This window comes from Vombatus ursinus, unplaced genomic scaffold (genome assembly GCF_900497805.2).
Source record: "Vombatus ursinus unplaced genomic scaffold, bare-nosed wombat genome assembly UNPS02014812.1, whole genome shotgun sequence".
Taxonomy (NCBI): domain Eukaryota; kingdom Metazoa; phylum Chordata; class Mammalia; order Diprotodontia; family Vombatidae; genus Vombatus; species Vombatus ursinus.
This window is the reverse complement of record NW_020954590.1, coordinates 1,124,594-1,151,057: the sequence shown is the minus strand read 5'-3', so window position 1 is coordinate 1,151,057 and position 26,464 is coordinate 1,124,594. Positions and strand designations below refer to the sequence as shown.

General features: G+C 39.5%; 1 protein-coding gene and 1 non-coding gene across 2 annotated transcripts; both read left to right on the top strand.

The window, feature by feature from the left end:
* Positions 1-5,601: 5,601 nt before the first annotated feature.
* Positions 5,602-7,101, top strand: LOC114054051 (40S ribosomal protein S20). Its single transcript, XM_027877116.1, has 4 exons — positions 5,602-5,732; positions 6,027-6,126; positions 6,462-6,535; positions 6,880-7,101. Exons 1-4 carry the CDS (start codon positions 5,730-5,732, stop codon positions 7,060-7,062), a joined length of 360 nt encoding a protein of 119 aa, XP_027732917.1. The 5' UTR covers positions 5,602-5,729; the 3' UTR covers positions 7,063-7,101.
* On the top strand, positions 6,304-6,371 carry LOC114054346. Its single transcript, XR_003570468.1, has one exon. It is a non-coding gene; the product is annotated as a small nucleolar RNA U54 (small nucleolar RNA).
* Positions 7,102-26,464: the final 19,363 nt, after the last annotated feature.

Sequence of the window (26,464 nt, the reverse complement as noted above, 5' to 3'; positions counted from 1 at the left end):
TTTTTTAATATAGAAGCAGCTAGGTTTTGTGTTACCCTGACTGTAGCTTTATAGTATTTAAATTTTTTTCTTGTTGCTTATAGTAATTTTTCCTTAACCTGAGAGCTTTGAAATTTGGTTATGATATTCCTGTGAGTTTTCATCTTGAGATCTCTTTCAGGTGGTGATCAATGGATTTTTTTCTATTTCTATTTTACTTTCTCATTCTAGAACTTCAGGGCAATATTCATTAATGATTTTTTGTAATATCATATTTAGACTCTTTTTTAAATCATAATTTCAGGTTGTCCAACAAATCTTAAGTTGTTCCTCCTTGATCTGTTCTCTAGATCAATTGTTTTTCTAATGAGATGTTTCATATCCTCTTCTATTTTTTCATTCTTTTAATTTTGTTTTATTATTTCTTGGTGTCTTATAAGATTGTTAGTTTCCTTCCCCTTGCCCAATTCTAGTTTTTAAGGCATTACTTTCTTCCTTAAGTTTTTGGATCTCTTTTTCCATTTGGTTGACTTTCTTTTCATATTTTCCTTGATTTTCTTGGATTGCTCTTATTTTCCTCCCTAATTTTTCCTCAATCTTTCTTATTTGATTTTTAAAGCCCCTTTTTAGTTCTTCTAAGAACTCTTTTTTGGGCTTGTGACCATTTGACATTTTTCTTTGAAGTAGGAGTAGCTTTTTAAAACTTCATTGTCTTCTTCTGAGTATGAACCCAGATCTTCTCTAGCCCCATAGTAGCTATCAATGTTTGAGTTCTTTCTTCTTTGCTTACTTATTCTTTTTTTATTTATTTTCTTATCATTTTTAGGGAGAGGGTTATTTTTATAGTAAGGTTCTAGTCCTAAAGTGTGAGAAGTGATGCCTCAAGATTCAGGTTTTACATACTGTTGTTTTCTAAATGATGTCTGGGGGCCTAACCTTGGGTAGTCCTCTCTACCATGGCTAGGGCCACCAGCCATGCTGTTACTGCAAATGCTCATACTCCCTGCAGTCCCTCCTATGGCTGCAAACTTTAGCTTACCCTTCTGTTGTGGAACCAGAATCAGGGACTTTGCTCTCCTGAAAGTGCCCACAGCCAACAGGGCGCCCACTGCTCTCCTACCACACTTACCAGGCATAATTTTGCTCTTTTTTCACCCACAGCCTTAGCCCAGGACTGCATAAGTTGGGCTGGCATACTGAGACAGGGAAAGGTCCTTCAATTTTCTCCTACTCAGCTGTCTGACCCCCACCTGGTCCATGAAGCGAAAGTTCCTGAAGCTGAGGTTGCCGAATGACCAAGCTGCCCCATATCTGACTGGAGGTGTTTGTACTTCACTTGGGCCAAACCTCCACCCCTAGAGGTGCAGTCTTTCCTGAAGTCCTCTCAGGTTCTTAGAAGAATAACTGCTTTACTACAATTTTTCATTATTACTGCTGCTGAGGCCAATTTTTTTTTCCTGTTTGTAGGAGAAATTTGGAGAGCCTGGTATGTCCTTTCTTATTCTGCCATCTTCCAGAATCCTTTCACAAAATGTTTTTTAAGAAAGGGGTTGTTTCTCTGAACCCTCTGGCTCTGAGTGATCCATTGCTCCAGATGTGGAATCACTACCAGGACAAGACTCATATGTACAAAGACACTTAGAGCTGCTCATTTTGTCGTAGAAAAGAACTGGAAAGGAAAGGGGTGCCCCTCAATTGAGGAAGGATTGAATAAATTATGATTTATGAATGTAAAGAGATAGTATCATGCCATTAGAAATAACAGAAAGGGATTGATTCAGAGAAACACGAATCCAAATGGATGTTCAAATCTGGATAACAGAAATATTTTATCTGCTTAGTCTCTCCAAGCCAAATTCTTTGCAATGATTACATAGCTCTACTAGGAGGCTCTATAGTGTTCTGGAGTTTGACACAATGATCGTTATGTCATCTGAAAGCAAGAGTATCTGGAGGACTACACCTTCTACCTGGACTATCTTCCTCCATCACAGGGGTGAATAAGTTTGGCCAGAATATAGCTCCCTATTTCATGAATCTTCTGATATTTATTTTAAGGGGATCATTGAATAGGATTATTTCTATAGTTACATTGTGTTGCAATATGGATAGGGTACGGAGAGTAGGAAAGCCTGGGTTCAAGTCCAGCCTCTAAGAAATATTGGCTCTCTGATCTTGAGCAAATCATATAATTTCTCAGGGCCCTAAGAAATTTATCAAGAATATAAGGTGCAGAGAATGAGCTGATCTGCAGAGTTCCCTATGACAATGAAATCAAAGTCCAATCCTTGGCCCTGTAACAACTTCTAAACAGTTTTGAATCATCTTGATGTATGGCTAAGAGTTTACACTTTCCTGTAACCTACAAATCAGATCAATAAGTAATCACTATTTTTCTGGTATTTTAAGATTTACATTCCTCTGATCCTCAAAACTCTATGAGATAGGTCCTACAGGTATTATTATTTCCATTTTACAGGTAAATAAACTGAGGCTCAGAGTAGTTTTGGCTATAAAAATAAATATTTTTGCAGATAGATAAAATAGATTCTTTTCAAGTCTGGGGCAATTAAAGTATGCATTTATTCAAAGTGGTAACTGACTACTTACAGAGTCTTCTTTGTGGATTAACAAATTTTAAATCACAGATTTATCCTCCTCAACTTGGCACTTAAAGCCCTTTGACAATTTGGTTTCATTCTACCTTTCCAGCCTTATTAAACACCTCCTTCATGAACTCTACCTTCTGCCAATACTGGCCTGCTCACGGCTCTCTGAAGTTGGTACTTCATACCTTTCCACCATGCTTTCCTTCATACCTGGAATGTTTTCTACCCTTACTTCTGCCTCTGAGAATCCCTAGATTCTTTTGAGGATCAGTTCATGTGCCTTTTCCTGAATCTCCTTCTTAGTGCTCTTTCTCCTGAAAGTATTACACAGAGAGAGATAAATGTATGTATTGTATGCATGCATATCTATATATGTACCTATATCTATCTACATAGATATATTTACATATGTATGTATACATACCTACACATACACACACACATATATATCTTTACATGTTATATTGTCCTCTGTAGAATGTAAACTCCGAGGGCAGTGACTGTTTTTTCCCCTTTTTATATGCTTAAGGCCTGAAGCATAGCACATGCTTAATGTTTGTTGGATTGGGTGGCTGGACCGCCACTGATGATACTATTCTCTTATTTGGGATGTTGTCTAGCAATTCTCAAAGTTGGTCCATGAACTGCTAGGGATTCGTTATATGCTTTCAGAGAGTCCATGAGGTCAAAACTTTTTATAATAATACTAAGACATTTTAATTTCTAATAAGATATATATGAATAGATATAATTCACATAAACAAAAGCTAATGGGAGGGAGTCCTCAATAATTTTTAAGCGTAAAAGAGTCCTGAGACTAGAAAGTTTGAGAACCACTGTGCTATAGGAAAGCAAAAAAAAAAAAAAAAGATCTACAGGTCAGCCCACAATGTGACATCCTACCCAAAACAGCTTCATTGAAAGGTAAGTCGTCCAGAGCATAGGAGGTGATTGTGAGACTATACTATGCCTTGGTCAGACCACTGCTGGTGTATGTGTTCGGTTCTGGGTGCTACATTTTAGAAAATACAGAAAACAGTAATCAAAATGATGAGGGGCCCTGAGACCATGACATGCAGACTGGCTAGAACTTGGGATGACTATACATACAGAAGAGAAGTATTAGAAGCCAAAATAAACTGGTTCTCATGTGGAAGACAGATTAGACTTATTCTGTTCAACTAAGGGGTTTTTGAGTTCCTTACCAATTCTGAGATGTGAAACTTGCCCATGGTCACACATTGCCAGAACTAAGATCTGAACCCAAGTTTTTTCCTGACTCTGTGTCCAGCTCTTTGCACTATTTATTTTTGTCCATTCACTTGATAAAGAAATAGTTTTGGGGCAGCTAGATGGCATAGTGGATAGAGTACCGGCCCTGGATTCAGGAGGACTTGAGTTGAAATCCGACCTCAGACATATAACACTTACTAGCTGTGTGACCCTGGGCAAGTCACTTAACCCCATTGCCTAGCCAAAAAAAAAAAATAGTTTTGTTTTAAAGAACTCTTTTGTCATGGACATTTAGAGTAGGATTTTACTGAATATCCTAGACAAATCCAGATAGGGATAATTTTCCACTTCATTTTGCCCCTGGCTACCTTTTTTGCTTAGCTGGGAGAGAACATTTCCTAGGTTTTCTTTAAGTTACAAATATCAACCACATCTTTTATAAACAAAATGCCTGAAAAATGCATTGCAACTTACTTTTCATTTAACTTTTGTCCACAGACATGCACATTTTCATGTTTCATGTTATATGAATATATAATATGTATATGTTATATATATGCAAATATATGTATGTATATATAAATTTATTATATTTCCTTTCAAAACTGATAGGATGACACTGTCATTGCAACAATGCACCAGCAGATGGCTGTCATCAGGACCACATTAACTTTTGAAAACTTGAACCACGAAAACTTTGGTACCGTTTTTATTATGTGTTTCTGGAAATTTAGAAGTGTGCTTTCTTTCTTTCCCTCTTCCTTCCTTCCTTCCTTTCTTCTTTCTTTCTATCTCGGGAGCCTTAAACAATCCAGTGATGCAGGTACCACAGGTAGTTTGATCCTATTTTACAGATGAGAACATTGGCACAGAAACATTGTGACCTGTGTCAAAGGCAGGCGCCCAGCACCTTATCTTCACCACTCCCAATTGCTTCTCTACAATTGCTGCCCCTCCACGATCCCCCCCTCCAGGGGGATCCTGGCCCCCTCCTCTCTATTCCTATTACCACCCTCTTAATATAGGCTCTTATTGATCACCCCCCTCCCTCCCATATCGAACTTGCCCCCTTATGGTTCTTCCTACCTCTAACCTACACCCCCCCCACCATAAAACAAAACAAGACAAAACAAAAAACACCCTTTGCACACCCTTTCTGACATACACATCTGCCCAATGTCTTTCAATGGTTCTTTACTGCCACCTAGTCAAGTTCAAACACCTTTTTCTTGACATTCAAGGCCCTCTCCAAACTAGCCATCTCACATTATCCCCACCCTCCCACAGCTTCTTCAAACCACGCTTTGAATGAACTCTGGGGGTCTTATTGACAACAAGCAAAGGCTGGTGCTTTTCTGAATGGTGGGGGGTAGAAGGGGACGGGCGGAGGCAGCATATGTGGTTCGGCTACAAAGTTGTCTTGCTTAGCAGAGGTTCGCTTTCCCTTTGTAACTTCCTAATAATGTCTATTGCAACCCCTTGGCTTCCTACAAGTGCACACGTTGGAGGGAATTGAAAAGAGGCGATATATCGCGGTCACGACACCTTCTGCGCCCCGAGCCCACAGCCCGGAAAGATAAGCGCCCACTCCGCCACAGCGACAGGGGTCACTGCAGCGCGGAGGACGCTCTTCTTTTCATTCACCTCCCTCCTTCCATCCACAAGCCCAACAGCTCTCGTTGGCTCCCGGCGCCTATAACTTCCTCTTCCGGGTCATGCGCACAAAGCGCGCGCAGCGCCAGGACGCTGCCATGGCTATAAAAGCGCCGCCCCAGCCCCGCCCTTTCCTCTTTGGTGAAGCTATCGCCGCTGCAGCCGCGCGCAGCCGGCAGTCGCTGCCTCTTCTCCTGACTCACCGCTGTTCGCTCTCACCGAGGAATAAGTCGGTCAGGAAGCCGCTCCACTGCCATGGTGAGGACGGCGGGAAGGGCTGGGGAGCTGGCGGGGTCTCGCGCGCGCCGGGCCCGAGCTGGCTGTGGCGCGAGGCCGGCGCTGCCGCGGCCGAGGCCGGAGGGAAGAGCCGCGTGGGTCTGGGCGTGTCCCATGTGACGCTCCCTCGCGGAGAGGCCCACGCGCGCTCCCGGGAATGTGTCCCTTTCCGTCCTCGTTAAGTCGGGCATCTCCTTGTAGTTGGCGTCCTTTGGGGCTGCATTTTCGCATCCCCCCCTCCCTCCGCTCCTCCTTAATGGCCTCCTTCCTTCGCAGGCATTCAAAGACACCGGCAAGACCCTCGTGGAGCCCGAAGTGGCCATTCACCGGATCCGGATCACCCTCACCAGCCGCAACGTGAAGTCTCTCGAGAAAGGTAAGCGTGGATGGGGTGAGAGTGGGGGGACGGGGCCCCGAGATCACCGGTGTGGCCTGCGATGTCAGCGCCCCGAAATGAGCGAAGGCCTGGAGCATCTTCGGGCCCGGAAAAGTCCCAGGAGGGCGGGCAGGGGCGGGTCGGTGACCACGGGCCGACTTGAGCTTTCGGAAAAGTTGGCGATGATGACAAACTTTGAGTAGTTGAATTTCGGTGATTGTTTTATACGCTATTCTGAGCTAACTCTGAGAAGGGCTGTCTTGGATAGTTACTTTTAGGGTTACTCTAGATCCCTGTGAATGAACTGAACGAACGCCCCTTTTTTTTCCTTTTAGTGTGTGCTGACCTAATTAGAGGAGCCAAAGAAAAGAACTTGAAAGTGAAGGGACCTGTTCGAATGCCCACTAAGGTATGAAAAGCCAGGGTGAGAGCCCTTGGTTTGGTTCAGTGTTTGAATCAGAGTCTTAAGGTCAAAGTAGGAGCTGGGTTAAGGGATTTGAGGCTGCCAGTGCAGTCTAATATGGTTGGTTTGTGAGAGTCAGTGTAACTTAATGGAGAAATGCAGCAAGAATGCTCCTCGGAGCCCTTTTTTTTTTTAAAGTCTTCAATCATATACCAAAAAAAAATAAGAATGGTTGATTGCTGAAAAGAATACTTGATATGTATGTAAAATGTTGGTAGGTGACCAAAATTTTATTGCATTCATAATTAAATATAACTTATAAGTTTGGTTTGCCATTTCTCCCATTTTAGACACTTCGAATCACAACTAGGAAAACTCCTTGTGGTGAAGGTTCAAAGACTTGGGATCGGTTCCAGATGAGAATCCACAAACGCCTTATTGATTTGCACAGTCCTTCCGAAATTGTTAAACAGATCACTTCTATCAGCATTGAACCAGGTGTAGAAGTTGAAGTCACCATTGCAGATGCCTAACCAATCATCTCTTTTAATAAATTGATTGCAACTATTAAATTTTGTTTGATGTCTTTGGATCAAATTATTGTCGGCATAAGTAATTCCTTGTAGAATTGAAGATTTGGAGTAGGTAAAATTGAGTAATTCTGTCCAGGAGAGATGAGAATTTAAATACTAGCCAATAGAAATTCTCTTAACTAAAAAGTCATAATTGGAGAGATGGGGGGAGGAGATGGTGGTTTGGATGCTGGAAAAAGTCCTGACTTGTAAATTCAGTATAATTCAGGTCTGCAATTTAACTTAGTTTTAGGAGTTTGTTGTGATTTGTCCAAGGTCCCAAAAATGGTGTGTCATAGACTGGGTCTTGTGTTAATTTGGACCATGTTTGGTTTTTTTTTTAACTTTGGTTTCCCATAGACAAATTTTCAAAATAAACAAAAATTTAACCAGGACTGTCTTGACTTAGATATTTAAAGGAAGGTGCTTAAAATTTGTCATAGGAGTAATAGAATGTTTTCTTTAGGTGGTTCTGGGCAGAACTGGAGGTGCTCAGTTCTATTAATGGAACATGGTAGGAACCACTGCTTAACATCCGGTCACTTGTTCTTAATTGTCCTAAATGAGCCTGGTGAATTTTATTAGAATGAAACTTAAAGCAGCTGCTACCACTAGTTGTACTCTATTCTGACTGATCAGAGAATACAAAACTTAACAATCATTCTAAGTCTTCTTGAGTTACGGACTGTAACTGCTGCTTTGTAGGAAGAGAATTCTCTACACAAAAATCATGAACCATCATGAGTATTACATGCATATGTGGTGAGTTGTTTCTTTTTGGAAAAGGGATTTGTAGTTGAGCCTATAGCAGTTGACTAAGTTTTTCCCCTTTTGTTAAACTGATATTTCAAGCATTGGACAAAAGATCATTTCAGGGAATGATTGTTATAAGTGGAACGTTTTAAGAATTGAGTATAGCAATTCTGAGCAATTTGCTTTTACAAAAAGGATTGATTCAGTGCTAACTAAAAGTATTAATCTATAGCTTTTCCTTCTTACTAAATGACTTAATTCTAGTGTTCTGAAATCTCCCAAAATGTGAAATGTTTTTAAGCAATGTTCTCTACTCAAAACTTGAAACTTTGCCTAATTTAAGGACATCTTAGTACTTTGCTGGGTAAACATGATGTTTCCCTGTTTGGATGCCATCAGAAGCTGTCAGTTTTCATGACTTCTTTGTAAACTAATGAGCTTTTGTAGAGGGAATATAAGCCAAAAGATAATTGACGTTTTTATGTTGGAAAATAGGAGAAAATATATGACTAGCGAGAGACTGAAAAAGCCAGTTTGGGTACTTTCAAGAGTCTCAACAACTCAACAAACCCATCATAGTTCTCTTGTCCAGGAAGGAAAGGTAGACTTTTGCTCTTAAAGTCAGTTGTCTTCTTAGTCATTTTCATTTGTGGTGTTATATAGTTGGTGCTCTTGGCTTCCAATTTCTTTTATCACTTGTATGTTTGTTTTTTATCTGCTTTGAAGGAGCTCCCATTCTAATGGGAGAGATGAGACAAGATTTTTCATCTGCAAGTAGCACCTGTAAGAATGCTGTTGCTAAGCTATATGTATACAGAAGTTGCTTCTCAGGATGTTGGCTTAGAGTGAGGGACTTAACCTGGAAGCATTGCTATTTCCAAGGCTCCTGCATTCAGAGTCTAGGGTTGTCAGCATCAGGGTCTGAAGGGAAAAGGTGATGGTGGTTTGATATTCCTGGCCCAGATTGTTTCTTGTTTCTGCTGGAGGCTGCTTTAAGGCTTGCTAGGCTGGTTTATCTGTGTGTGACAGGTGGTGGGTAACAGAAGATTGTTGCTTCCCTAAATGATGGCTGTGAAATATTTGTGATTTGGCAACATAATTCCTTTTGATTTCTCAAAAGTTTTTAAAAGAAACTCTTTGAGGGCAGAAAGTCCTCATAGAGCTTATAAACTAGCATAAAAAATTTAATCAAATTTAAGTCAGTTTGCTAGTTGTTTTTTAAAACTGATTTTTCTCTAGTGCACTTCAGATTGATTCAAGTTGTAATTTTTTTATTTTTAGTTTTCTACATTCATTTCCACAAGATTTTGAGTTCCAAATTTTCTCCCCATCTTGCCTCTTCCCCCCAACCCCATCACCCCAAGAAGGCATGCATTTTGAATACCCATTCTCCTAATCTGCCCTCATCACCACCCTTCCCCTTCTCTTATCCCCTTCCTCTTTTGTTTTCCTGTAGGGCAGGGTAGATTTCTATACCCCATTGTCTGTATATCTCATTTCCCAGTTGCATGTGAAAACAATTTTTAACATTAGTTTTTAAAACTTTGGGTTCCAAATTCTCTCCCTCCCCACCCACCCTCATTGAGGTGACAAGCAACTGGATATGGGTTATCAAGTTGTAATTTGAACATTGTTTTCCTCAAGTGGTTTTGAATTTTTAGTTGATATGCTAAAAGTAATCCAAGCATTACATGTAGAACCAAAACGTTTTCACTTACACTTGTGATCATAAAGTCACATGTATTTGTGACTCAATTACCCTTTATTGAAATTGGCTTCAGTGAGAGCCAGTTACATTAGGCTTAACAAACATCACACCTGTGGTCTCAACATAAAAATCACCATATAGAGTCAGATATGTTCCATCCAGATCAACTATCACATGTCGAGACTTAAAAACTTTTTTTCCCTACTCATAGTTTGCTTTACTTCACTTTTATATGTTTTTTTTTTAACAAGGCAATAATCCATGGAATACCACAATTTATCCAGCCATTTTCCAGGGGTTGGAAATAACGTTTTATGTTTCTCATGAAAAGTAAGGCAGTGAATATGTAATTCTTTTCCATCTCTGTGCAAAGACTACTAGGCTCTAGAGATGTGAAAAGATTACACAGTCCTTATGTGCTCAAGGAGTTTATAGACTACTTCTAAAAACAGTTAAGACCTAATCCTGGTAGGAGGGATGGTGGGGTCAAAGGTCAGTTTTTACACATTGCTCTTAACAAAAAAGCTGAACATTGACTTTTTATCTTTAGGAGTTGCTTAATTTTGTAAGAAATGCATTTCAGTTCTGAGAGATCTTGAGCAATTTAAGTGGTTATTAATGTGTAGTGTGCTGAATTTGGAGTCAGACATAGGTTTAAATCCTCTTATTTAACTGTAATATTGGTGTCCTTGGAAAAGTCCCCTAACTTTTCTGGATCTCAGTTCCCTCATCTGTCAAATGAAGGGTTTTGATTACAACCTCTGAAATTCCTTCTCCAAAACTGTGATTCTTTCCAAGTGGTCTACTTGTGTCTTTTGACCATTTCCCCAGCGAAGAATGGGTTTGGTTTTGGGGGACAGACTTGAGATTTCGTTAGTATTCAGGGAAGGTGAGATCTCCCTCCACTCACAAAAGCAATCTGTATATGATTTAGTGGCCCTAGAGAGATGCATGAGATAAAAATGAAATTAATGCCCTTACCTTGATCTCACAGATAATACAGGATTCCAATGCAGGTCTTAACTGACTTGAAGCCCAGCACTCTACTTTGCAATAGGAATAAAAGTGGTGTTGAAATGAGGGAATTTTATATGTCAGTATTTTGAGGTCGTTCAGAACTCTGTAATTCATAAGAAGCAATCCAAACCACTTTCTTCAGTTCTGGTCCCTACTTATGTCCACTTAGAGTGGCTATCCCCGCGATATGTGCTGATGATTAACTTAATAGGCTTTCATAGTCTGGACATAAACATGGTTCATTTGATCTTTTTTTTGGTCCGTGGATATCATTAAGAAGATCCTATAGTATGTCAGGTTTGAGTCAATCACCACATTGTAATCTTCACTAAGTCCCTGTCATATACTCATTACCTCTTCCATTTGAATGTCCTCTGACAACATCCTTCCCTATGGTTTCCAAGATTGTGTGTGTGTGTGTGTGTGTGTGTGTGTGTATAAATAACCTGAGAATCGTGTCATGGACAGGGCTAGAATTTGTATAACCTGGGCAAAGTAAACTTTAATCTCCCTCCACCCCCACCCTCTTATGTTACCATCCAGACCAGAGGTTTTACGTCTTCACTGTAACATTCCATTGGTTTTGCACAAAATAAATCTCTATGAATACAGTATTGCACCTCCGGCACGGTAGCATGGCGTGTGGAGGTCCAGAAGAACACTGATTTGTCTTTGTATATCGGCAGTGTCAGGCCCATTGAAGGAAGTCGGTAAATGCTTGCATAAATGATTCCCCGGACACCCCCAGAGTTGTGACTGTGAGTCCCCTCTGTGAAGAGCAGTGATCGATCGATGCCTTGGGTTTTAAAGGACTGATGACTCGCGCTGCACCTCGCCTGCTTGCAAACAAGCTGAAGAGCTGACCAGCTGTCAGCGGCACAATTCAGGACGCAGTGAGCTCCCCGGGGACTCGGGGGCTGCCTGTGGCTCCCCTCAGTAGGAGCAAACGAAAGAACTTTTCCACCCACCTCAATCTTCCTCCCTGTACCTCCACCCACGACTCACTCCAGGGCTCACCTTGACTCTAGGCAAGAGTTTGTCCCCACACGCTTAGCCTAACATCCGCTCCTGGGGTGGGGGAAGGGTGTATTAAGTATCGGATGCAGTTGGCCAGCCTCCTCCGCAGACCAAAATACAAACAGACTAACGCCGAAACTATCCAGCGGAGGAAGCTAGGTTTTTAACACGGACAGAGAATCCTAGGACTACCCTCCAGCGCCATCTGGCCGAACGATGTCCTAGTTGCAGGGTTGAACTACCTACAGGTGCAGGTTTATTAAGCCTGATCTCGCCTTCGGTATCCTCGATTTGTGCATAAGTCTGGGGGCTTCCGCCCTGGTGCCTGGGGAGTCAGCCATCCAGAGCCAGTGTCCAAGCCCGAGCTCAGCTCTTCCAGACCCTGATCTGCAGGTGCCTGTATTTTCGGGAAGAGGGTGGGAGATAAAGGCTGGGTTTTTTTTTGTTTTTTTGTTTTTTGGTGGGAGGGGGCTTCCCCCTCAAATAACTATGTGAGCATTTTTTCACCGGCCCTTGTGGAGTTAGGGAAAGTAAGAGAGAGGGAGGGAATAAAGGATGAAGGAAAGAAAGGGGGAGGAACTGGGCTTGGACCCACACTGGTGTAGTTATTATCAATTATATCTCGGCTTATTGGAGACAACCCATCTCAACGTAAGATTAAAAGCAGCAGATCGTTTTAAACTCCACTTAACTTCCACCTAAAAAGCTAGAACCAATATGTGCATGCACATCCTGGCAGTGTTCAGGTGCCACCAGGCAGATGGACACAAACACAGTGCCCCAACTCACTCTTCTCTGCCTCTGTCGTGGCTTCCATAAGCTTGCCCAATACTACTGAATTCCAGCAGGGGAAGGGACAAGATGGATTTGGAAGCTGATAGTCAAGTCAGTCAACAACAGCATCCTGTGTGCTAAGTATTATGCCTTAGGACCGTACTTGTAGATATGAAGAAAGGCCAAGAAAAAAAAAAGTCCCTACCATTGGGATCTTTCTTTCCAGAGGAAACATCATGTATATAACTAGTATATAACTCGATTTGTTTAGTGTCAATGGAAGGTAACCTCAGAGACGACAAATACCACAGCTGTGTGGAGAAGGAAAAGTCTTCTGCAGAAGGTGAGACTAGCTGACTTTTAGGAGGCAGAGGCCAGGAGGCCGCTAATACAAAGGCACTAGTATGAGAGGTGGGACGCTGTTTTCTAAGAATTGCAAATAGACCAGAATAGATAGAGTGCTTGGAGGAGAGTAAAGTGTGAGAAAACTAGAAAGGTTGGAAGGGACCAGGATACAAAGAGCTTTAATTGCCTAGCAGAGGAATTTGTTTTTGATTCTGGTGGCAACGGGGAGTGGCTGGAGCTCATTGAGCAGGTAGATGATATGGTCAGACCTATACTTTAGAAAAATCACCTTGGAAACTGAGTAGATGGTGGATTTGGATTGGTAAGAGGCCAGAATACCAGTTAGAAGGCTATTGTAATAGTCCAACAGAGGGGTGATGAGATCCTGCACTGGGGTGTCAGCAATATGAGTGGAGAGAAGTTAGAAATGACAAGATTTGGCAATGGATTGAATATGTGGGGTGAATGAGAAAGGAGATGAGGAGGACACTGAGGTAAGGTTTCTACTGAGGTGGGGTAACTGGGAAAATGGTGATGCCCTTGTGGGTGATAAGGAAATTCAAATAAAGAGAGGGTTTTGAGCAAAGATAATGAGTTCTGGTTCAGGCTTTCGAGTTTAGGGTGCCTTTGGGATAACCAGTTCAAAGTGTTCCACTTTGGGGATGTGGAACTGGAATTCAGAAAAGAGAGTAGGGTTAGATGAATAGATCTGGGAATCATCTGCCAAGCTCTCATAATTGAACCTGTGGGTGTTGATGAAATCACCAAGTGAGGTAGTCTAGAGTAAAAAAAGAAGAGAGTCTAAAATAGAACTTTGGGGGGGGGGGTAGCCACTGTTAATGAGTGTGACAGGGATGAAGAACCAGGAAAGAAAAATGAAAAAGAATGGTCTGAGAGATATGAGAAGCAGGAGAGGGCAGTGCTGTGAAAACCTAGAGAAGACAGACTATCCAGGAGAAAGTGGTCAGTAGGGTCAGAGGCTGCAGAGAGATCAAGGATAAGGACTAGGGGAAAAAAAGATTAGCTTTAGCAGTTAAGAGATTGTTAATAACTTTGGAGAGAGGAGATTGGAAGCCAGACTACAGGCACTACTTAAAGAAGTGAAAGGAAAGGAAGTGAAGACACCAGTTGGAGACAGCTTTCTCAAGGAGTTGAATGACCAACAATCCAGAGGAGAGAAGATGATGGTGAAGATTAAAGAAATTTACATGATAACTTTATTACATATTTAAAAGGAATAGCAAGTTGTATATAATAGACTTACAGTTTCATATGCAATCTTTTTTTATTTTACTATGTTATGGAAATATTTGTTTTATTCCATAAATTAAAAATAAAATAAATGTGAGAGAAAAAAACAAAACAAAAAGAAAGAGCCCTATATTCGGATGTAAAGGTTTATAAACAGTTCTGTCTCTGCCATTCTTCATCTGTGACCTAAAATCACTTAGTCTCCCTGGACCTTCATTTTCTCATCTGCAAAATGAGGTTGTTGGACCAGATGATCGCTAATAGACTTTTCTAGTTCTAAAGAGAGACTTTAAAGTAGTAGCTTATACTCCCAAATCAAGTACTTGCTAGACAGAGATATCATCTTTCAGGACACTCAGGTGAATACTAGACAGGTAGCAATCGTAAGTCACTGCTGGAATGCTTATTATGTGTTTCTGCCATCTTGCTTTGTTTGCTATGATATGTAAGTTATACAGATTTCCTGAATGTGCTTAGTAGGAGGTGTACTGCAATTGGAATTAGGAGGATCTAGTTTCAAACTCTACCTCCTGCTCTGTTACACCAAGCAAGTGACCAAACCTCTTTGCATCTATTTTCTGATCTGTAAAGTGGGGATAATATTTACTATAGCTTTGATAATTGTTACGAGCATCAAATGAGGTAATGTATATAGATCTCTTTGTAAAACTTCAAAGCCCTTTATAAATGTTAGCTACTATTATTTCCCCTATATCTTTATAACAAAAGAGGAAATTTCAAAACATATGTACATCATATGTAAATATCTACTGCCTCTTATAACTTCATGTTAAATGTTGACTTTCTACCTTTTTCAGATTGTACAGGCTCTTAAACCAATGAAAGTCTACTTAAGAATAGAGCCCTTTTCCTAGACAGAGCTGGAATATAATAAGTCCCAAGTTAGTTTTTGGCAGCTTCCAAATAGTTTCTCTCCTATACAGAAAGTTTCTTTTGGGGAGAGCTTTACAATTGAATTTAAAACTTATTTGTTTTCTTGACTTTAATCCTTTGGGATCCAGCACTATTCACACCAGGGAGGGCCTGGAGAACTGATTCAAGAATTACTTAGTTGTCTCCATCGTTTCAGTACATACTCCTGGGCACTGAAAGCTTGGCAGAACCAACATAGCATGAGAATTTTATTATCTTCAAGAATCAGAGTGCTGGCCTCCGCTGAAATTCCTGCAGTATGTAAAAAATTAGAATAAACATATTTGTGTATGAATACCAATATCATGTTTGTATAGCCCATTCTCATATAAATTTCTTATTGCAGTCCTATGACTGTTAACTCTTAATTTCCCACTTTTCCCTCTCTCTCTCATCTATTTAACCCTTGGCTCCCAGATCTTGATAAGCTCTGTAACCATAAGCAAATACAAAACTGAATAGGGAAAATGCTAGGAAAGAATGAAGGGGGGTAATTTTGAGTAATACTCAAGTGGATGTGATCTCACTGAGTAAGGATCTTCTTTCAATAATGTAGTTTGCAGGGGCAGCTAGGTGGCACAGTGGATAGAGCACCGGCCCTAAAGTCAGGAGGACCTGAGTTCAAGTTCGGCCTCAGACCAAACACTTGACACTTACTAGCTGTGTGACCCTGGGCAAGTCACTTAACCCCAATTGCCTTAAAAAAAAATGTAGTTTGCGTTCTCTCCACATCTGTCCAGCTTGGGCAGCTTTTATCCATGTTCTCTCATAAATCCATTCCAAAGGGTCCATTCAACATGGTATAACCTTTCTCATGTTTGGTGGTATCATATGGATACCAAGGGAACACATAGTTTGCCCATCAATTATCGTTCAATTTTCCTATATTATTGGCCCATTAAAAATATTTGTTAGTACGTTCTTTGAATCCTGGGTTTATTTGATTATAATAGTGACAGTCTTAGGGAAATAGAGAGTAGGAATCTCCAAAATTGAGTGACTAAGTAATTCTGTATAATGGCAAACTATTTCTGATAATTTTACTGAGTTGCATCATAAAATTATGATAGTCTGTTGGTAATAGTATTGTAATCTGGGGCTGAAGCCTAGGCAATTGCAAATGACTATCCTTGTGCCTGGAGAAAATGATTGCTCATTCTTTCATGCTTGTATGTTGGGGGATGGGAGGGATATGGGGGGGTTAGAACTTGGAAAAAGGAGAGCTTTTTTTTTCTGTCTTCCTCTATTGGAATGAGAACATACCCAGTTCTAGGCTCTTTCTTCAGGAAAAGGCCCCTGGAGGGAGAGAGACTCCAAGAAGAAACCAACATGTAGAGGAGGAGTTGGTACTTTGAGTATTTTCCCACTTATGACTTACCATACTAGAGATTGGTACCTTTCCTAAATTTCCTATCTCCATTAGTGTCAGCATGGTGCTCTGTATACAGTAGATGCTTAATTCATGTTTGTTTTATGGTATGTAAAGAGACATTTCTCATATTTCTGTTAGTGCTGTGTAATTATAATAGTATTCAGTGACTGTAAGTCTGCTGCAACTCAGAGAATTTTCTGCATTGAAGAGCAGTGAAAGAGAATAAATACTTCACTTTCTTCCAGGTAGGTTAGCTTTGTTTTAGAAATTAAAAAAGGAAAGCCACAAAGTTTAGTAAATTTTGTGATTAATATTAAAATTATTAATTCCATTCCTAAGGAGTTAAGAAAACATCCTAGGCATAGTTAGAGCATGGACTGGGTGTTGGGCTTAAAACACAAAAGCCACAGATTTCAATGAAGTCTCATTTTTTAATGGGCAGAGGACAGGTTGTCACAGACACAGATGATGGTACTTTCAGTTTGGGGGCAGCAAATAGGCCAATTTAGCTGGAAAATAGAGTGCTGAAAGGGGACTAACATAGAAAGGCAGGTAGGAGCCAGATTGTGGAAGGCTTTAGATACAGGCTGAGTTTGTACTTTATCCTATAAGCAATAGCGAGCCACTGAAGGTTTTTCAGTAGATGAATGACATGCTTGAGGAGTTCCTTTGCTTTAGTAACATCAATCTGGCACCTGTGTGAAGAATACTTTGGAGAGAGAAGTGACTAGAAACAAGGAGACCAGTTAGGAAGCTGTTGGTGATAAACCAGTTGAAAAATAAGTCATAAAAACCCAAATCAAGTAATATCTATATGAGTGGGGATAGTAGTATGGATGTGAGAGATTTTGTGTATGTGGAAATGCCAAGACTTGGCAATTGATTGGATGTGGCAGGAAATGGAAGAATCAAACCTGGGTAAGTGGGAAGATGATAAGGAATTTAGGGATGGATTTTACCTATCTTTTACCTGTCTTTTGGACAACAAATTAGATATCTCCTAAGTATCTCCAACTCAACATCTTTAAAATAGAATTTACTATCCTTCCCAACACTACTCTCTTTTGAACTTCCCTTTCATCATCAAGGGGCAGCTAGGTGGCACAGTGGATAAAGAACTAGGTCTAGAGTCAAGAAGACTCATCTTCCTGAGTTCAAATCTAGCCTCAGACACTTACTAGCTATGTGACCCTAGGAAAGTCACTTAACCCTGTTTGGCTCAGTTTCCTCACCTGTAAAATGAGTTGGAGAAGGAGATGGCAAATCACTTCAATATTTTTGCCTGGAAAACCCCAAATGGGTTCATGAAGAATAGGACATGACTGAAAAACAATAAAACAATCATTGTCATGGATACTACTATCCTTCCGGTCATATAGGTTCACTTCCTGTTGTTCTTGACATGCCTGTCTCTCTCTCACCCCACACATACAACCCATTGCCAAATCTTGTCATTCTCTATCTTTGCATCTCCTTCTCTCAAGTACCATAGCCACAACCCTAGTACGGGCTCTTATCCCTTCACTCTTGGACTATTGACTTTTAACTGATCTTCTGGTCTAAGGCTGTCTTCACTCCGCTCTATTCTCTCTCTACTCAGCTGCCAAATGATGATTTTTCTAAAGCATAGGTCAGACCACATCAGTGGTGGCACCACTGTCTTCCTGTGACTTCTGGGATCAAATACAAACTCCTCTGTTTGGTATTTAAAGTTCTTCATAAGCTGGCCATTGACTACCTTTCAGTCTTCTCACATTATACTTTACTATATGCACTACAGGACTCAGCTAGGCTGGTGTACTTGCAGTTTCTCAAGCAGGACACTCTCCATCTCCAAACCTTTTCATGATCTGTCTCCCATGACTGGAATGTTCTGCTCACACACCTCTGCCTTTTACTCAGTTTTACTCTGCCTTTTACTGTTTTACTCAGGACTCAGTTTAAGTCCCACCTTCTATAGAACACCTTTTCCGGTCCTCCAACCTGATAATGCTTTCCCCTTTCAGATTGCCAATGTTAAGGAATGTTAAGCAGTTCCCCGAACTTGTCTTTTTGAGTTGTTATATTTTCCAGAAATACTAGATCTGGAGTATGCAGAAGGCCTTGAACATGTCAAAGACAACCCCTGCCCCCCACCTCCAAGCTGACATAATTTGTTGTTTGTACTCCAAGATGGACTCCCTGTGTCTCTTTGGAAGTCAAGACAGGGGCCAGCCAGTCTGCACTAGGCTGAGAAATTGCTTGTGCTGCTGGGACCCTTGTAGAGAAATGGACTATTATATCTTCATAGTCTAGCAGTTCCCAAGGGAAAAAAATGAGGCTTTTGCCATCTTTATTATTTATGATTTCTCCTCCCCTGCCACTCCCATCTAGGTGAATATTTCTGTTTCTCTTCCTCTCTTTGTTGCAATTTCATAAATATGCAAGCTTCTGTTGGGATTGTGAACTCTTTGCACTTGCTTAGGGTTCCACATGCATGATCATTTCTCTTATAATAAACCTAGTTTTGGGGAGCAGCTAGATGGTGCAGTGGATAGAACACTGTCCCTGTAATCAGGACTACCTGAGTTAAAATCCAGCCTCAGACACTTTACTGGCTGTGTGATCCTGGGCAAGTCACTTAACTCTGATTGCCTAAAAAAATTAATAAACCTAATTTTTCACATAAATTTCATGAAGTTGTGATTACCTGTCGACACCTTCCATTTACCCTGTTTACATCCTGTTTGTATCTAGTTACTTATATGATGTCTCCTCCATTAGATGTGCTCTTTGAGTGAAGGGACTTTTTTTTTTTTATTCATATCCCCAACAACTGAGCACAGTGTCTGCATTTGGTGAGTACTGAATAAATACTTTTCACTAACTGGAGTCCAGAAGAGAGCTCAGGGCTCTCTAAATTTGGGAAGCAATTCTATGGAGATAATAATTGAACCCATGGAACTGGTGAGATGAAAAAAGAGCAGTCTGATGTCTTGGGAAATACCCAGATTTAGTCTGCAAGAGGGATATAGATAATGATTCACTGAAAGAGGTTGAGGAAGAAGGATCAGCTAGGTGGGAGGAGACAAATATCGGGGAAGGAGTTGTTGTTCCTCAAAGCGACCAAAATGACATCACCATGCCAGAGTCAAGTTTCAGGGTGTCTGTGGCTGTTCAGACCAATATGAGCTTGGAATGTTCTACCACAGGTCATGGACAAACAGTCCTTGTGAACCTTTGGGATGCATTCTCTAAGTTTGCTTAGCTTGCATTTCTCTTGAGCTACCTCAATTCTGCTTTGCTCATAGAGCACAGAACCTTCTCTGATGAGGGCAAGCCATGCTGAGCAGTCCTGTGCCAGTGTCTCCCATGTCACACAATCAATTCCCAAGTTCTTAAGAGAGACCTTGTCCTTGTATCACTTCTTCTGACCACCATGTGAACACTTGCCCTGTGTGAGTTCTCCATAAAATAGTCTTTTTGGCAAGTGTACATTTTGCATTTGAACAATGTAGCCCATTGGAGTTGCACTGTCTGTAGTAGAATTTGAATACTTGGCAGTTTAGCTTGAGAAAGGACCTCAATGTCTGGTATCTTATCCTGCCAAGTGATCTTCAGAATCTTCCTAAGACGATTCAAATGGAAGTGATTCAGTTTCCTGGCATGGCACTTGGTATACTGTCCAGGTTTCACAGGCATACAATAATGAGATCAGCACAACAGCTCTGTAGACCTTCAATTTGGTAATCAGTCTAATACCTTTTCTGTCCCATACTTTCCTTTGGAGCCTCCCAAACACTGAGTTAGCTCTGGAAATGTGTGCATCAACCTCATTATCAATGTGTGTGCATCCCTAGAAAGTAGCTGAAGGGGCAGCTAAGTGGCGCAATGGGTAGAACGCTGACCCTGAAGTCAGGAGGAGCTGAGTTCAAATCCAGCCTCAGAACAAAGACTTGACACTTACTAGCTGTGTGACCGTAGGCAAGTAACTTAACCCCAATTACCTTAAAAAAAAAAAGTAGCTGAAGTTCCAACTGAAGAAAAGATTTTGAATGCCATTAGGCCCCTTTCGTGTGGCAAAGCACCTGGTGCTGATTCTATTCCAGCTGAGATTTACAAGGTAGGGTGTCTATTGCTCATACAAAAGCTGAATGAAATTTTCCAAGTTATATGGCAAGAGGAGGTTATCCCCCAGGAGTTCAAGGATGCCTCCATTGTCCATCTCTATGAAGGTAAAGGAAATAGATTGTCCTGTGACAATCATGTGACAGGCAATGGGGTTAAGTGACTTGCCCAGGGTCACACAGCTAGTAAGTGTTATGTGTCTGAGGTCATATTTGAACTCAGGTCCTCCTGACTCCAAGGCTGGAGCTCTATCTACTTCGCCACCTAGCTGCCCCTCAGGGTCATTGCTGCCAAGATTCTTGTCCGAGTCCTCCTTAATATGTTGATCCTTCACCTGGAAGATGGTCATCTACCTGAGAGCAAGTGTGGCTTCAGAAAGGGCCAAGGAATGGTCAATAGGGTGTTTGCTGTCCGACAACTCCAGAAGAAATTCCAGGAGCAGAACAGAGGTCTGTATACAACGTTTGTAGATCTGAACATGTCCTTTGATACTGTCAGTCATGAGAGCTTATGGAAAATTATGTCAAAATTTGGTTGCTCAGAGAAATTTTTCAGTATTGTACTGGGAACAGAGTTGATTGACAGTATTAAAAGTTTGAGAGAGATCAAGTAGAATAAAGACTGAGAAAAGTCCTTTGTATTTATAATCATTGCTAATCTCCAAGAGTCTAGTTAATTGCCCTCAAATTATGAGGCTGGAAACCCAATTTTCAAAGTATTGAGCCATGAATGGAAGGAATGGAGGTAATGAGGGAGCATTACTCTTTCTGGCAGTTTAACTTTAAAAAGGATAAGAGATAGATATGTAGAGTGCTGAACCTGAGTTTGAATGTGGTCTCAGACACTTACGAGCTGTGTGACCCTGCACAAGTCACTTAACTCCAGTCTACCTCAGTTTCCTGCTCAGTAAAATGAAGATGACAATAGTATCTACCCTCCTGAATTGTTGTATCAAATGAGATATTTGAAAATCACATTGCTCGTTCATAGCTCATAGTAGGCAGCATATAAAAATTATATTATTATTATTATTATTATTATCACATCACACATATTTATAGAAAGATAGATAATTTGAGAGGATGCCAGGATCAAGTGAAGATGTTTAAGGATGGATGACTCCTTTTTACAATTGTTAGTGTCCAGGAAGGAGACAGTAGTTTGAAAAAGACTGAAGATGAGGGAAAGAAGAAAAAATGATTGATCGTTGTTGTGGGAGGAGACAAGAAGGAATCAAGAGCCCAAATGGCGAATTTTTCTTGGCAAGGAATGGGACTACTTCCTTATAGACTAAAACAGATTAGAACAAGTGATGAAGATGCCAAGGGGTTTTGATGTGTGGAGTAGGGGTGAATAGGGAGCTTATGATTGATGACTTCCATCCTCAAAGTAGGAGGTGAGGTCCCTATTTAGAGGAATAGAGTCTGGGAAAAAAAACATTTGTGGAAATAAATTTTTTATAAAGTAAGCAGCCAGATTATCTTAGGATAGTCTCTATTTTAGACTATGCTTATAGTTCTTATTGTTCTGGCTCATGACTACTTAAAGATTCTTGGATAATTATTACATTCCAGGAATATCCCATATCACCTCTATAAGTATAAATAGATCATATGGCAAAATTTTAGATTTCTAATGTAATATGTTGAAATTGGACCTCAAATTATTTAGGTTTTTGTTGTTGTCATCATTTCCCTCTCAGCAAGGTAACATCTGAATGAGTCAAACAAGTAGTTATTTAGGCTTGATTTTTATCCTGAAATGGATAATCTACAACCTTTTTTTTTTTTTAGTTAGTCACTTCTAATAATAAACCACCAGTATTGCCAAGTAATTCTTCCTTATGCTCTACCCTCTATAGAAATAGAAAATTACTAGTTAGCAGCTTTCTTTTAATAACCATCCTTAGGCTTGAAGACAGTTAAGTCACTTTCTGGCTTTTGGTTTTCTAGACTAAACAACCATGATTCCTTTTGTTTTCTATTTCTTTTCTTTTTTCTAGTTTTAGAACAATTTTTCCTACATACCCTTCAGATTTTCCATGTTCCCTTTGAAATGTCAAGGAGAAAATTGGGATTGGCCAACTGCAAACTGCAGAAGTTTATTACCTCCATCTTTTGTGTAGTATTCTCAATGACATTAACTTTTTACATGGTAGCCTATTATAGCCTGTCCCTAGTTATTTTTAATTTTGTGTTTGTGCTTCATCTTCCTTCCTTGTCTTGTCACTCTATTCCTTTTTCAGTCTTATACTTAACTACATTGAACTTCATTCTATACGGTTTTTCTACCTTTTTTCTAAGGTGTTAACAATCTCACTCAATTTATCGTCACTTACTAACTCAACAAAAATAATCTATTTGGGTATCTGGTAATTTCCTATATACAGAAAGCTCCCAAATCTGTAGCTCTTCCCCCAACCTCCTTCAAACTTATAGTCTTGTATTTCCAAAAAAGCTGTGAGATATTTTCCTGCATTTGCCCCACCATATATATAGCTATAAAGTCAGAAAAAACAAATTCCCACATTGGTTGTATCTAAAAATATGTCTCTTTTTGCACTTTAAGTTCATTACTGTCAGAGGTATTGTGTGTTTCATAATTATTCTTTTGGCTTCTGTTTTGTCATTTTGTCATTGATCTGAGTTATAAACTCTCAAATGTGTTTCTCTATAATGTTACTGAGTGAATAGCTCTCCTAGTTCTGCTCACTTCAGTCTGCATCAGTTCATAAAAGTCTTCTCAGTTTCCTCTGAAATAGTCCATTTCATAATTTTTGTGGCACAATGATATTCCATTAATTCATATACCACAATTTGTTTTGCCATTCCTGAATAGAAGAGCATCCCCGTAGTTTTCAATGCTTTGCCACTATAAAAAGGGCTGCTATGAATACTTTTATATGTCTAGATTCTTTTCTTCTTTCTTTGATTTTGTTGGCAGTATGAGCCTAGTCGTGGTATAGTTGGGTCAAAGGATATACACAGTTTGGCAACTTTCTGGGCATAGCTCCAAATTGCTTTTTAGAATGGCTAGAGTCGGACCATTTCACAGTTCATCAACACTAGTGCACTATTGTGTTTGTAGCCCTTCCAACATTCCTCAGGTACTTCTTTTGTCATCTTTGCCAGTCTGATATATGTGAGGTGGAGTTTCAAAGTTAATTTACTTTGCATTTCTAATTGGTGATTTAGAGCATGTTTCATATGATTGTTGATAGCTTAGCTTTCTTCCTTTAAAAACTGTCTGTTCATATCCTTTAACTGCTTTTCAATTGGAGTGGCTCTCAAGCCTGTGAATTTGAATCACTTTCTTACATATCTTGGAAATGAAACTTTTATCAGAGAAACTTGTTGCAAAAATGTATTTCCAGTTACCTGTTTCACTTCCAGTTTTTGAAACCGTATAATCAAAATTGTCTGTTTTATCTTGTGTGATCCTATTGATTTAACCATGAACTCTTCCCCTATCCATAGATCCTATAGGCAATTTCTTCCTTGTTCCTCTAATTGTTTATGATATGATCTTTTATATCTAGGTCATAAATCATTTGGAACTTATCTTGGTGTATTGTGTGAAGTGATTGTTCGAAACACAATTTATACCAGATTGCAGTCACTTTTCCCAGCATTTTTTGTCAAATAGTGAGTTCTTATCCTGTTGACTAGTAACTTTGTTTTTGTTTTGTTTTTTAATAATATGTTGTTGTGTTTGTTTGCTTCTTCTCCAGATTGTGTACCTAATATGTTCCACTTCCAGAAAGACCTTTCTGCCTTTGTCTCTGTCTGTCTCTGTCACTCTTTGTCTCTTTTGAATTGGTAATAAATAATTTTAATGATCACTGCTTTCTAATATAGTTTGAGATCTGGTACTGATAGACCTTCTTTCCACTTTTTTTTCATTATTACCTTGATATTATTGACTGTTTGTTCCTCATGTGAATTTTGATATTTTTTTTCTAGCTCTATAAACTTCTTTTGGGAGTTTGGTACATGGACCCTGTGTTTCAAGAAAAACTGCACAAATCTATTAGAACAGGAGGCAAAGTAAAGATAGAAACTCCATTGATCTCTTCCTGGAAAAAAAAAAAAACTCTTTAAAGAAAAGAAGTCCAAGGAATGTCATAGCCAAAATCTAGAGTTCCCATATCAAAGGAAAAATGCTGCAAGCATCCAAATAGAAGCAGCTTTAGTGCCAAGGAGCATAGTCAAGGATCGCTCAAGACCTGGCAGCTTCAACCATAAATAAGAGATCTTAGAATATTGTATTTTTTAAAACCAAAAGAGAGAGGTTTACAAACAAAAATAACTGCCTCTATAGATCTGAGTATTATGGGTAAAAATAGATCTTTAATGGAATAAAGAATTTTCAACTATTCCAGATGAAAGGAGCAGAGTTGAATAGGAACCTTGAAATAAGAACACGAGTTTAGAGAAACCTAGAAAGATAAATTTCCCTGAGCAACTGATGAAGTAGTGCTAGCATTCTAATAAGGGAAGCAGAAAAAGTATTTCTTTAAAACCTTATTGTCTTCAAAGTATTTTGAGGAAGTTTAATAAGAAAAACATATCTAAGAGATAGGTTGGTTCTATTTTGAGGATTTGAAGACGGACAAGAAAATGATGCACAAAAAGAATATACTAGGTCAAAAGAAGGAAAGGAGGGGTAGAACTTTCTATTTCTCATAATTACAGTGTATGAGAAGTATATACAAGCATGAGGGAAGAGAGGTGGAGTGGGCATCATATGAACCTCATTCTTACCTGTCACAAAGTGGGGTTGAACACTACATACACACTCAGGTTGGTGTAGAAATACACTAAACTCAGCATGTGAAACAGTAGGAATAGAGAGCATGGAATTAAGAGAGAGAATAAGATTAAAGAGGAAACAAGCAAAACAAACTACTTTATTCTAAAGGGGAGAAGGGGAGCAGGGAAAGAGAAAACAAAGATTATTATTATTGTTAATAATGATAATAGATTGTTTTTATACAAGGGAGTGCCTTAGATGGGATCAACCAATTAAGAAATGACTGAACAAATTGTAGTACATGAATATAATGAAATATTATTATACTCTAAAGAAAAAGAGTTCAGAAAATTGTGGATAGTATGAGCTGACATAGAGTGATGTGAGTAGAACCAAGGGAACAATTTATTAAAGAATAGCAACATTTTAAAAAAAAAGAAAAACAAGTTTGAAAGATTTGAAAACTTTGATCAACACAATGACCAATCATGGGTCCAGAGGAACTGTGATGAAGCATGTTACCTACCTCCTGAAAGGGGTGATGGACACAAGGCACAGAAAGATGGATGTCTCTTTGGATGTAGTTACTATGTAGATTCATTTTGGATCTTCTTTGTTTGATCTTGCTTATTTATTATAAGGATTTTGTTTACCTTTCAATTTTTAATGAAGGATTGAGGTTAGCAATAGTTTATATATTTATATATATGTGTATATATATGTATATATATATACACACGTATATATACACATGTATACACACACATATATACATATATAATATATATTATATATATGAGAGAGAACTATTGAAACATCCTTTTAAATACACAGAATAGAACAGAAGAAAGCTCAGAAGGAGGTGCATATAAGCAGGACAGTTTTGAAAGTAAAATGTAGAATTTACTATATATAGAATACATTATAATTTATTATATAATTACTATATTGGTTGGTTGTTGTCCTTCCTTTTCGAAGAGGACCAAAATGACATCCCTATGCTAGGGTCAAGTTTTAGTGTGTTTGACTGTGGCTGATCAGACCAATATGAGCTCAGAATGTTCTATCACAGGTTGGGCACAAATAGTCCTTGTGAACCTTTGGGATGGATTCTCCAAGTTTGCTTATCTTGCGTTTCTTTTGAGCTACTTCAATTCTGCTTTGCTCATGGAGCACAGCACCTTTTTTGATGTGGGCATGCCATGCTGAGTGGCCCTGTGCCAGTCTCTCTCATGGTACACAATCAATTCCAAAGTTCTTAAGAGAGACCTTGAGAGTGTCCTCATATCACTTCTTCTGACCACCATGTGAACTCTTGCCTTGTGTGAGTTCTC